Source organism: Denticeps clupeoides, unplaced genomic scaffold (assembly GCF_900700375.1).
Source record: "Denticeps clupeoides unplaced genomic scaffold, fDenClu1.1, whole genome shotgun sequence".
NCBI lineage: Eukaryota > Metazoa > Chordata > Actinopteri > Clupeiformes > Denticipitidae > Denticeps > Denticeps clupeoides.
Genome location: NW_021629798.1, coordinates 1 through 12,500, shown reverse-complemented (window position 1 = coordinate 12,500; position 12,500 = coordinate 1). Strand labels below are relative to the sequence as shown.

The window sequence follows — 12,500 nt, the reverse complement described above, 5'->3', positions numbered from 1 at the left end:
GTGCAAAAATCCTATGGGGGGGGGGCGGGGCATCCTGTCTGCCTACTTCCGTCAAACTCGTCTGTACAATTTCTTAACCTCAGGTGGGCGGGGCCTGGTAGATCTGCAGCCCCACTGGGTGTCATCACTCTGCTGGCCCGAGGTCGAGCCTCCCAGTATGTGGGAGGCGAGGGTGGGGTCTCAGGACGTTCTTCTGATTGGTCGAATGGATGGAACGCTGGGGATTCTGGAAATAGAGGAGACGCTGATGAACAGAACTGAGATCGAGCACTGCTACCGGAAAGACGGTAAACACACACACACACACACACACACAGACTTCTAGTCACACGTGGTAGACACATACAGAAGCATTGATTGTCCTGTGTGTGTGTGTTTTTGGTAGTTGCTGTGATGTGTGTGGCGTGGCACAGTGTGGATCGACCGTTTGCTGTGGGTTATTCTGACGGGAAGCTGATGTTTGGAACCAGAGATCCATTAGAAAAAGCTGCAATGGTCTTGATAGATGCGCACAAGGTAAACAACACACACACACACACACACACACACCTGACTGGGCACTGGCTGTTTGTGTGACTTCATGTGTGTGTGCAGGAGTGTATCAGCAGTGTTAAGTGGGATTCTGCCGGCCAGCTCCTAATGAGTTGTGCAAAAGAGGAAGTGGTCAAACTGTGGGTGGAGCAGTCTGAAGGAAAGTGGGCGTGTCTTCAGAGTTTGACCCATCCAGCCGTCGTTAATGGTACAGCCTGGTGCAGCATGTCAGCGGGGAGCAGCATGCTGGCTACGTAAGTGCCTTTCACACCTCTTGTGCGTGTGCATACGTGCGTGCGTGTGTGTGTGTGTGTGTGTGTTTGTGTGCGTGTGTGTGTGATCCGTGTACTGTGATTATTTTAGATGCTGTCAGAATGGCCTGGTGTGTGTGTGGACTTTGCCCAAGGACTTCTCCATCTACTCACAATCCCCGCGTTCCAGTCCAGATGCATGGTGGGACACTGATCCGAAAGCCAGTCTCGGGGTAAACTTCCAGTTACCATGACAACGCCTGATCTCTTTCACAGTGTATGAAATCCAAAACCCTCTCTTCATTGTTTGTGTGTGTGTGTTGTTCAGGGCGCGGTGGAGTGGGAGGGTGCAGTGTGTGTGTTCCAGCTGAGAGGTCACATGACCCCAGTCCGTTCTCTGGCGTTCAGTACTGATGGCCTCGCTCTCGCCTCTGGTGGAGTTGGGGGACTCCTCAACATTTGGTCCCTACGGGTACACACACACTACAGATCAACCCTCTACAGATGAACAGGACAGGCTTGTGTGTGGACCTGCACAGAGTGTGTGTGTGTGTGTTTGTGTGTGACAGGATGGCTCGGTGCTCCAGACGGTTGTAGCAGGGTCAGGAGCAATTCAGAACATTGTCTGGATCCAAGATGTGGGTGTGGCTGTCTGCTCTAACAGGTCCAAGGTAGGACACTGCACACCCTGGCCATGTCCCAAACCCCCTTCACACACAGGACATAAAATCGCTTGTTGACTGGTGGTTCAGTACGGAGGTGTGTCCAGATACCTCCAGAACCTTCTCTCGCCAACTTGATGTGTATACGTGTGTCCAGGACGTGCTGGTGGTCAACTGCTCTGCAGAGTTCATGAAGAACAACCATATTCTTGCTACCTGTCGCTCTGCACTGAAGGCCCAGGGGATTGTGGGACTAAACACAGCACCGTGCATGCGGGCATTTCTGGAGAGACTTCCTGTGATGCTTCAAGAGCAGTACACACACGAGAAGGTATACACACACACACACACTCACATTTCACAAACTTTCTGTGTGCATTAGAAATGTGAGTCTCAGCCAGGAGCATTAAAACCAGGATAATCAGACTAAACAGCAGCTTCTACCCTGTTGCAATGACATTTAATCCATTTTGTGGGGCAGTGGTGGCCTAGCGCTTAAGGAAGCGGCCCCATAATCAGAAGGTTGCCGGTTCGAATCCCGATCCGCCGAGGTGCCACTGAGCAAAGCACCGTCCCCACACGCTGCTCCCCGGGTCCCTGTCATGGTGCCCACTGCTCAGCAAGGGTGATGGTTAAATGCAGAGGACAAATTTCACTGTGTGCACTGTGTGCTGTGCTTTTTTCATGTGCAATAAGGTTTCTACCCCACACTTCACACAACGTTGTACTTGTTAAAATGACAAGAATAATATTCTGATTTAGTGTGTGTGTGTGTGTGTGTGTGTGTGTGTGTGTGTGTGTTTTTAGCCCCACGTGGTCCGTGGGGACCAGCTGGTCCACAGCCCCTACCTGCAGTGTTTGGCTTCTCTTGCCGTGGGATTGCAGCTGGACGGTCTGCTCTGTAGCGTCCCCTGGCCGCAGCTTCCTCACACACACACACACCGAGCCTCTGAAAGTGAGTGGGCGTGGCTTCACTGCTTCAGCACCACAGTGAAGACTGCAGAGGCATTGGCACGGCGACAGAACTTCCCAGAATCCTTCAGTGTCCCAGATGTGGAGCCACTGTCCAAAGAACATATGGCAATGGTCATGGTACAGACACACACACACACACACACACACACACATTACATTCATGTTCAAATCATGTTAAATACAAAGTTGCTTTGTGTAAAAGTGTGAAATCATGTGTGTTGTTGTTTCCTCAGGACAACAGTAAGTGGCTACCAGAGATGGATGAGCAGATCATGGCCTGGGCCACTTCCAGACCGGAGGTGTGTGTGTGTGTGTGGTGATGATTTAAAAGTTGTCTTGTCTGGTACAGGTTGAAGAAAAAAGATGTAAATTTCTCAGGTCCAAGTCAAGTTCCTGTATTTGGTTGAACTGCATCTAGGTGTTTTATACCCGGATCACCAGTCTGCTGCTGGTTTCAGTGGGCTCTGTAATAATGATGGAGGTCTGCCAGGGGACCCCATATTGATCGTGTGGATCAGGAAATCATAGGTCTTAATTCCATGTATTTGTGTCCCTTTTACTGCCAGGACTGGCATCTGGGTGGTAAATGCGACGTGTACTTGTGGGGAGCCGGGCGTCATGGCCAGCTGGCAGAAGCAGTGCGGAACACACTGGTGCCGACAATCACACCCTCGTACTGTCAGGCTCAGCAGGTACACACTCACGTGAAATCAGTAATACTGGAGCTGCTCACTTCTGGCTGTGAGGTTGTTAATTAGCGATTGTGTGTGTGTGTGTGTGTGTGTTTATCAGGTCATCTGTGGACAGAATTGCTCATTTGTGATTCAGCCCAACGGGACGGTCCTGGCCTGTGGAGAGGGCAGCTATGGCCGTCTGGGTCAGGGAAACTCTGATGACCTTCACATACTGACCGTCATCTCTGCTCTGCAGGGTACACACACACACACACACACACACACACACACACATATTTATATGCACCATTGTAAACAGGTAAACACGCGCTTGCTGTGCTGCTGCAGGCTTCGTGGTGACGCAGCTGGTGACGTCCTGCGGTTCCGACGGACACTCGATGGCCCTGGCTGAAAGCGGCGAGGTTTTCTCCTGGGGGGATGGAGATTACGGTAAACTGGGCCACGGCAACAGCGACCGGCAGCGGCGACCGCGCCAGATAGAGGCCCTGCAGGGAGAGGAAGTGGTGCAGGTACCACACCCACACACACGTCGTCATCGTCATCAGATGCAGGACGTTTTGACGCCCCGTCTCACTGTGCACGTACCTCCCGTAGATGTCATGTGGCTTTAAACACTCTGCTGTGGTGACAGCTGATGGGAAGCTCTTCTGTTTTGGGAACGGGGATTATGGACGCTTGGGACTCGGCAACACGTCCAATAAGAAGCTCCCTGAGAGAGTCACTGCACTGGAGGGTCACCAGGTGGGACAGGTGAGTCTCATGGTCATCAGCAGCACCGTCCAACTTCTTTCTGAGGTCTACACATGACGATTCTTAATTATTGTAGATGTAGTTTTTCTGTTTCTGCATTAATGCTTCATCGCGATTTTACTTCTGAATCGTCCTTGTGCATCTATTGTGTGTGTGTGTGTGTGTGTGTGTGTGTGTGTGTGTGTAGGTGGCATGTGGACTGAATCACACTCTTGCCGTGTCAGCTGACGGGATGATTGTTTGGGCTTTTGGAGACGGCGATTATGGAAAACTGGGCCTGGGGAACTCTACTGCCAAATCATCCCCTCAGGTACACACACGTCCTACACAAAACTCCTGACTGCTGTGAAAGAAACAGATGACATATGAAGTGTGTGTGTGTGTGTGTGTGTGTGTGTGTGTGTGTGTGAAGAGGGTGGATGCTCTTTGTGGTTTAGGAATCTCAAAGGTGGCATGTGGAACACAGTTCTCTGTGGCTCTAACCAAAGAGGGACACGTCTACACATTTGGTCAAGGTACGACATCATCACAACTGGCCATGTGGTCAGCCAAATGTAGACATGGAAAGTCACTCCGCCGGTACTAAACCACACCACCACTCCACCAGTACTAAACCACACCATCACTCCACCAGTACTAAACCACACCACCACTCCGCCGGTACTAAACCACACCACCACTCCGCCAGTACTAAACCACACCATCACTCCGCCGGTACTAAACCACACCACCACTCCACCAGTACTAAACCACACCACCACTCCACCAGTACTAAACCACACCACCACTCCACCAGTACTAAACCACACCATCACTCCACCAGTACTAAACCACACCACCACTCCACCAGTACTAAACCACACCACCACTCCACCAGTACTAAACCACACCATCACTCCACCAGTACTAAACCACACCACCACTCCACCAGTACTAAACCACACCACCACTCCGCCAGTACTAAACCACACCATCACTCCACCAGTACTAAACCACACCACCACTCCACCAGTTACTAACCACACCACCACTCCGCCAGTACTAAACCACACCATCACTTCCGCCGGTACTAACCACACCCACCACTCCACCAGTACTAAACCCACACCATCACTCCACCAGTACTAAACCACACCACCACTCCACCAGTACTAAACCACACCACCACTCCGCCAGTACTAAACCACACCATCACTCCGCCGGTACTAAACCACACCACCACTCCACCAGTACTAAACCACACCATCACTCCACCAGTACTAAACCACACCACCACTCCACCAGTACTAAACCACACCATCACTCCACCAGTACTAAACCACACCATCACTCCACCAGTACTAAACCACACCATCACTCCACCAGTACTAAACCACACCACCACTCCACCAGTACTAAACCACACCATCACTCCGCCGGTACTAAACCACACCACCACTCCACCAGTACTAAACCACACCATCACTCCACCAGTACTAAACCACACCACCACTCCACCAGTACTAAACCACACCATCACTCTGCCAGTACTGAACCACACCATCACTCTGCCAGTACTGAACCACACCATCACTCCATCAGTATGTAGCCTCTTCATCACTCCGCCAGTACTGAACCACACCATCACTCCGCCAGTACTAAACCACACCATCACTCCATCAGTATGAAGCCTCTTCATTACTCCATATCTTCCTTGTGGCAGATCGTTTGATTGGTTTACCTGAGGGTCGAGCTCGGAACCATAACCGGCCACAGCAGGTTCCTGCGCTGGCTTCAGCGTGTATTAAGGACATTGCAGTGGGGGCAGAACACACACTCGTACTCTGCACAAATGGCGATGTGTATGCTTGGGGCAGCAACTCAGAGGGACAGGTAACACACACACACACACACACTCTCTATAGCACTGAATGTAAACGTGCGTTTGTGATCCTCGTGTATGTGTGTGTGTAGCTGGGTCTTGGCCATACAAACCATGTACGTGAACCGGTTCTGGTCAGTATCCTTCAAGGAAAAAACATCCAGCAGATTTCAGCTGGACGCTGCCACAGTGCAGCCTGGAGTGCAGCTACGACCCCGCCCAGAGCACCAGGTATACACGCGCACACACACACACACACACACACACACCACCCTGAGTGTCACATAGATAATTGGGACAGATTTAGTAAATATGATTCTGTTTAGCATGAATTATTAAGTGTGTGTGTGTGTGTGTGTGTGTGTGTGTGTGTGTGTGTGTGTGTGTGTTAGGCTCATCAGTTCCATTGCAGCTTGGTCTGCCGGAGTGCGTTCCTCCTCAGTACACATCGCTGAAGGAAGTGTGTGTGTCCACCATCAGAGGGCGGCTCCGCCTCCTCTACCACTTCTCTGACCTGATGTACTCGTCCTGGAGACTTCTCAACCTGAGTCCTAACAGCCAGGTATATTTTTATATTTTCTTGTTTTCTCGTTGGTCGATGTGGAACTACAGTTTGATAGTAAAATAGAAACCTCTTTTGTTTGTGTGTGTGTGTGTGTGTAGAACTGCACATCTCATTATAATGCTGGTACGTGGGGGATCGTTCAGGGCAAGCTCCGCCCCCTGCTGGCGCCGCGAGTCTACACACTGCCCATGGTTCGGTCCATAGGGAAGACGATGGTTCAGGGTAAAAACTACGGACCGCAGATCACAGTCAAGAGGCTGTCGACCCGGTCAGTGTCACTCTTACACACACGACCATCCGCAGGATTCCTGCTTATACATATTCACATTGGGTGTGTGTGTGTGTGTGTGTGTGTGTGTGTGTGTGTCTCCAGAGGTCGGAAGTGTAAACCCATCCTGGTCCAGATCGCGCGGCAGGTGGTGAAGCTGAACGCTTCCGACCTGCGGCTGCCGTCCCGGGCCTGGAAGGTGAAGCTGGTGGGGGAGGGAGCGGATGATGCGGGCGGAGTTTTTGATGACACCATCACAGAGATGTGCCAGGTACACACGCTCACACCGATCTTTACTTCCACAAACATGCTCTCTTCTCTTACTCTTCAACACTCTGTGTGAGGACAGGAGCTGGAGATGGGTGTGGTCGATCTGTTAATCCCCACCCCCAACGCCACAGCCGATGTTGGGTACAACAGAGACAGGTTTGTATGACACACACACACACACACACACAAAAAACCACCCAGTTCTCACACACACCGTGTGTGCAGGTTCCTGCTGAATCCCTCAGCCTGCTCTGATGAGCACCTGCTCCAGTTTAAGTTCCTGGGAATTCTGATGGGCGTGGCCATCCGCACCAAGAAGCCGCTGCATCTCCACCTGGCGCCGCTGGTCTGGAAGCAGCTCTGCTGCATCCCACTGCTGCTGGAGGACCTGGAGGAGGCGGACCTGCTGTACGTCCAATCACTGAACGGCATCTTACATATCCAGGACAGCGGCATCACCGAGGAGAACTTCCACGAGGTAACACACACATACACACAAAAGTAAAAACTGCGAAACACACACTCACACTCTCTGTTCTGCAGATGATCCCACTCGACTCCTTCATTGGTCAGAGTGCAGATGGGAAAATGGTTCCCATAATTCCTGGTGGGAACAGCATTCCACTCACGTTCTTCAACCGCAGGGAATACGTGGAGCGAGCCATCGACTACCGGCTACACGAGATGGACCGGCAGGTGCTGACACGCCCACCCACACACCTCTCCCTGACACGCCCACCCATATACCCACCCACAACGCTCTCCCTGACACACCCACCCACACAATCTCCCTGACACGCCCACCCGCATACCCACCCACCCACAACCCACCCACACGCTCTCCCTGACACACCCACCCACATACCCACCCACAACGCTCTCCCTGACACACCCCCCCACACCTCTCCCTGACACACCCACCCACATACCCACCCACAACGCTCTCTCTCTCCTGACCCACACCACATACCCCCCACACCGCCTCCCTGCCCCCCACACCACACACCCCACCCACCCCCCACACGCTCTCCCTGACACGCCCACCCACATACCCACCCACAACAATCTCCCTGACACGCCCACCCACACACCTCTCCCTGACACGCCCACCCCATCCCCACCCACCCCTCCCTGACACGCCCACCCACATACCCACCCACAACGCTCTCCCTGACACGCCCACCCACATACCCACCCACAACGCTCTCCCTGACACGCCCACCCCACATACCCACCCACAACGCTCTCCCTGACACACCCACCCACATACCCACCCACAACGATCTCCCTGACACACCCACCCACTCAGTCCTCTCCCTGACACACCCACCCACCACCCTCTCCTTGTCGTGTGTGTAGGTGGCGGCGGTACGAGAGGGCATGTCGTGGATCGTTCCGGTTCCTCTGCTGTCGCTGTTGACGGCGCGGCAGCTGGAGCAGAGTGTGTGTGGCGTGTCGGAGATCAGCGTGGACGTGCTGAAGAAGGTGGTGCGTTACCGCGAGGTGGACGACACACACAATCTGGTGCAGTGGTTCTGGCACACGCTCGGCGAGTTCTCCAACGACGAGCGCGTCCTCTTCATGCGCTTCGTCTCCGGACGCTCGCGCCTCCCGGCGAACCCCGCCGACATCTCGCAGCGCTTTCAGATCATGAAGGTGGACCGGGTGAGTGTGACTTTTACCTGCACCTTACTTTCACCTTTCATGAAGAAGACGTGACCTGACGTTCGTGTTCGCAGCCGTACGACAGTCTCCCCACCTCCCAGACCTGTTTCTTCCAGCTCCGCCTCCCACCCTACTCCAGCCAATCAGTGATGGCGGAGCGTCTGCGGTACGCCATCAACAACTGCCGCTCCATCGACATGGACAACTACATGCTGTCACGAAACCTGGACAACGCCGAGGGCTCCGACACCGATTACTGACACGCGCACACCCACACGCACGCCTTACGCACACACACACACACACACACAAGCACTTTTTAAGCACATGAGCGCTGGTTTTATCCTGAATGGTTTTAGTTCATTTCGGTCCTGCATGATGTTCGGTTTGGTGTAAATGCTGTAAAGTGCAGCTCTAGAAACTTTTTACATGGAACTTCATATTTATTTTAATTTGCCAATGCAGCTTTTCTTAAAAACACAATAAACAACGTCTTGGTTACGGACATGAGTGCCACCGGTCTGTCGGGGGAGAGGGGTCAGAGGTCAGGGGTCAGCATGCAGCTGCAGCTTTGGAAAAATAAAATTTAAGTGTATTTTATTATCAGTTTTTTTTTTTTTGTGCGTTTTGCGGAAGCCGGAATCGTTTACAACTTAAATCAGTCATGAATATGAAAAATATGATTAAATCACGCACCAGGATCAGACACAGAGGATTGTGGGTACATTTCAAGATACTCTCTTTAATGAAAGAAGCGGTGCAACCAGAATAAAATCGATTTGCTGAGGCCACACCCACCTCATCACAGCCAATCAGGGCATCAGCTACACAAAACCGTAAAGAAGCGACGTTCCTGTTCCATTGAAGAACCTGAGAGTCGAGGAACGTTACAGAACAGCAGAATCAAAAAGGCTCCACCCCCCTCTGGCATCAGCAGGGGTTCAGAGGTCACAGAGGTCATCAGGTTCATTCAGAAGGGTTTAAAGTCCTACGAATCTTCGCCATTTTCAGAGCCACAGACGGGGTTGGGGAGGTCAGAGGTCACATCCCAACATCAACATCCTACTGTAAGAGTGACGTGTGTGTTATCTGCTGCGGTGGTGGTGGTTGGCCAGCAGGAAGTCCTTGTCCTTGCAGGTGAGGCAGAGTGACAGGTTCCTCAGCGTCCCGCCTGCGCAGGTGAACGCCCACCCCGCCCAAACGGTCAGCAGCACAAAGGTGGGGATCAGACTGCCCAGGTACTGTGGGTTCACGAACGTCTGGAAACAGAACAAATACGAATTACGTACACCTTCCATCCAGCACCCCTACACAAGCCACGCCCCTTTACTCTCATCCTGTCTGTGTGTGTGTGTGTGTGTGTACATACCAAGCAGGACACCAGTAAGTGACTGCAGACAACCAGCGAGAGGTGGAGCCAACTGCGCTTCTCACACGCCTCAAAGAAGACCACGCCCCAAAACATGTGCAGCAGGGTGAGCGCCATCGTCATGAACGCTGCAAACCAATCAGGGTTCACAAGCAGAAACGTCTCAATCATCTCCACAGCACACCACACACACGTACACACACACATACACACACATACAACTAAACACCCACACACGCACGCACACACATACAACTAAATACCCACACACACGTACACACACACACATACAACTAAATACCCACACACGCACACACACACATACACACACATACAACTAAATACCCACACACACACGCACGCACACACATACACACACATACAACTAAATACCCACACACACACGCACGAACGCACACACATACAACTAAATACCCACACGCACGAACGCACACACATACACACACATACAACTAAATACCCACACACACACGCACGAACGCACACACATACAACTAAATACCCACACGCACGAACGCACACACATACAACTAAATACCCACACACACATGCACGAATGCACACACGCACAGTTCACCTACACACACACATACACGAACGCACACACACACATACAACTAAATACCCACACACACACACAAACGCACACACACATGCACGAATGCACACACGCACGGTTCACCTACACACACACATACACGAACGCACACACACACACACACACACATACGCACGAATGCACACACATACACACACATACGCACACACATACACACACATACGCACGAACGCACACACATACACACACATACGCACGAACGCACACACATACACACACATACAACTAAATACCCACACACACACGCACGAACGCACACACATACACACACATGCACGAATGCACACACGCACGGTTCACCTACACACACACATACATGAACGCACACACATACACATACAACTAAATACCTACACACACACACACATACACACACATACAACTAAATACCCACACACATATGCACACACACACACATGCATGGTTCACCTGAGGAGATGAAGTAGTGTTGAGAGTCTCCATGGATCCCGACGATTCCTGGACCAACCGAGTCGGCCAGGATGTTGACCACTGAGAACGCGCCGCTCATGAAGCCGAAACCAAGGCCAGACACTACACACACACACACACACACACACAAATGTCACATGTATGTGTGCAGATGATGTGTGTGTGTGTGTGTGTGTGTGTGTGTGTGTACCATATGCCAACTGTCTGATTGAAATGGGCATCGTGTCTTCCTGACTCAGCGACAGCAAACCTTCATTAGCTTTCCTGTAGTAAACAAAACACTCGAGTCACGCGTTGCTTTGGCATGTCTGCTGAGTGTGTGTGTGTGTGTGTGTGTGTGCGTGCGTGTCCTCACTTGAGCAGTGTGTAGTACGCGTAGCGAAACGCCTCCTGCAGCAAGACAGACAGCAGGACGCCGAAGACCAGCAGCCCCTTCTGCTGCGCCGCGTTCTGCTGGTCACTTAACTGGACAACGATGAACCACAACAGCGAGGACAGGAGCAGGGACACGAGCCAGAAGAACGCCCTGCACAACACACATCACAGTCAGAGGCGGCAGGGACCGTCCCCCTGGAGACACGAGCCAGAAGAACGTCCTGCACAACACACATCACAGTCAGAGGCGGCAGGGACCGTCCTCCTGGAGACACGAGCCAGAAGAACGTCCTGCACAACACACATCACAGTCAGAGGCGGCAGGGTCCGTCCCCCTGGAGACACTCAGCTGTCCAGGGGTGGTGACGTCGCGTTGACCACGCCCACCACCACTCAGGGAAGACGTGATTAGGACTCTGATGTCAAATATCAGTTCTGGTCGCAGGTGGGGGGCGTGGCCGACTGTGCTGGGTAAATGGCGCACTGCCCTCTGGGTAGTGTAGTTTACACTGGCGCTACGCTACAGACTCGGTGTGGAAGTGAAGCTGATGTTACCCAGCGATGAGGAAGATGACCCGCAGCGGCTCCCGGGCGATGGTGAGGATGAAGAGGGCGACCGCGGGTCCGAAGGCGATGAAGGTGCAACCGAAAAACACCGCCGCCGTCATTGTAATCCCGGCCCGGCGTGTCTGTCAGCGCCCAACCACATAAAGCAGGAAAAGCGCCTAGAGCGTCCTGAGGGAGACCGACGCGCTCAGACTTCCGCTTCCGGGCCGCAGTCACGTGACCCGAGGACGCGGTTACCGGAAGTCGGCTTTAAGAATAAAGCTTCGTATTTATGAGCTTAAAAGCAGTAATAATAATCATCCGTGATGGTTTGACGCATTAATTTGATTAATTTCCTCAGGTTCATAAACAGATTTTAATAAAACTGCTTGCTTCCGGGTTGTACCTGGTTGTCTGTAAAATGTAATAAAATATGACATACAACGTGCAAAACGAACAAAAAAAAAAGTACGAATTATCCTACAAACCGGGCGTCCGTGTCGCAGTGTTAAAAAAAACCTACTTTAATATAACGTATATAATGATAGCATGAATTCATTTAAACACAGACAGAAATACTGATATAAAATGTAACACTAAACTCAACAAAAAGAAATTAGAATCCTT

The 12,500-nt window shown here is 51.9% G+C and overlaps 2 protein-coding genes across 2 annotated transcripts in view; one reads left to right on the top strand and one right to left on the bottom strand.

Moving 5' to 3' along the window:
• herc1 (HECT and RLD domain containing E3 ubiquitin protein ligase family member 1) overlaps positions 1 to 8,998 on the top strand; it is a 44,424-nt gene extending 35,426 nt beyond the window's left edge. The window contains exons 54-78 of the mRNA XM_028966280.1: positions 84 to 287; positions 386 to 516; positions 595 to 785; positions 895 to 1,015; positions 1,111 to 1,254; positions 1,352 to 1,453; positions 1,602 to 1,775; positions 2,252 to 2,536; positions 2,653 to 2,718; positions 2,986 to 3,111; positions 3,212 to 3,350; positions 3,442 to 3,623; positions 3,709 to 3,864; positions 4,052 to 4,174; positions 4,277 to 4,379; positions 5,567 to 5,736; positions 5,818 to 5,956; positions 6,118 to 6,287; positions 6,389 to 6,558; positions 6,664 to 6,829; positions 6,908 to 6,984; positions 7,054 to 7,306; positions 7,372 to 7,524; positions 8,188 to 8,493; positions 8,568 to 8,998. Of these exons, the coding sequence (XP_028822113.1) occupies positions 84 to 287; positions 386 to 516; positions 595 to 785; positions 895 to 1,015; positions 1,111 to 1,254; positions 1,352 to 1,453; positions 1,602 to 1,775; positions 2,252 to 2,536; positions 2,653 to 2,718; positions 2,986 to 3,111; positions 3,212 to 3,350; positions 3,442 to 3,623; positions 3,709 to 3,864; positions 4,052 to 4,174; positions 4,277 to 4,379; positions 5,567 to 5,736; positions 5,818 to 5,956; positions 6,118 to 6,287; positions 6,389 to 6,558; positions 6,664 to 6,829; positions 6,908 to 6,984; positions 7,054 to 7,306; positions 7,372 to 7,524; positions 8,188 to 8,493; positions 8,568 to 8,753 (4,037 nt within the window). The 3' untranslated portion in view covers positions 8,754 to 8,998. The remainder of the gene's footprint in view (positions 1 to 83; positions 288 to 385; positions 517 to 594; positions 786 to 894; positions 1,016 to 1,110; positions 1,255 to 1,351; positions 1,454 to 1,601; positions 1,776 to 2,251; positions 2,537 to 2,652; positions 2,719 to 2,985; positions 3,112 to 3,211; positions 3,351 to 3,441; positions 3,624 to 3,708; positions 3,865 to 4,051; positions 4,175 to 4,276; positions 4,380 to 5,566; positions 5,737 to 5,817; positions 5,957 to 6,117; positions 6,288 to 6,388; positions 6,559 to 6,663; positions 6,830 to 6,907; positions 6,985 to 7,053; positions 7,307 to 7,371; positions 7,525 to 8,187; positions 8,494 to 8,567) is intronic.
• Positions 8,999 to 9,208: 210 nt separating this feature from the next.
• aph1b (APH1B gamma secretase subunit) lies at positions 9,209 to 12,105 on the bottom strand. Its single transcript, XM_028966279.1, has 6 exons — positions 11,883 to 12,105; positions 11,308 to 11,478; positions 11,143 to 11,216; positions 10,932 to 11,054; positions 9,863 to 9,990; positions 9,209 to 9,752 (listed from the first exon to the last, which is right to left on the bottom strand). Exons 1-6 carry the CDS (start codon positions 11,993 to 11,995, stop codon positions 9,579 to 9,581), a joined length of 783 nt encoding a protein of 260 aa, XP_028822112.1. The 5' UTR covers positions 11,996 to 12,105; the 3' UTR covers positions 9,209 to 9,578.
• Between the last annotated feature and the right edge of the window lie 395 nt (positions 12,106 to 12,500).

Bases quoted from the DNA above. Each gene is read 5' to 3' on its own strand.
- aph1b (XM_028966279.1), bottom strand. From the start codon at position 11,995: ATGACGGCGGCGGTGTTTTTCGGTTGCACCTTCATCGCCTTCGGACCC. The intron at 11,217-11,307 runs GTGAGGACACGC...TGTTTACTACAG, and splicing joins GCGTACTACACACTGCTCAA to GAAAGCTAATGAAGGTTTGC. The intron at 9,991-10,931 runs GTGAACCATGCA...ATTGGTTTGCAG, and splicing joins ACACTACTTCATCTCCTCAG to CGTTCATGACGATGGCGCTC.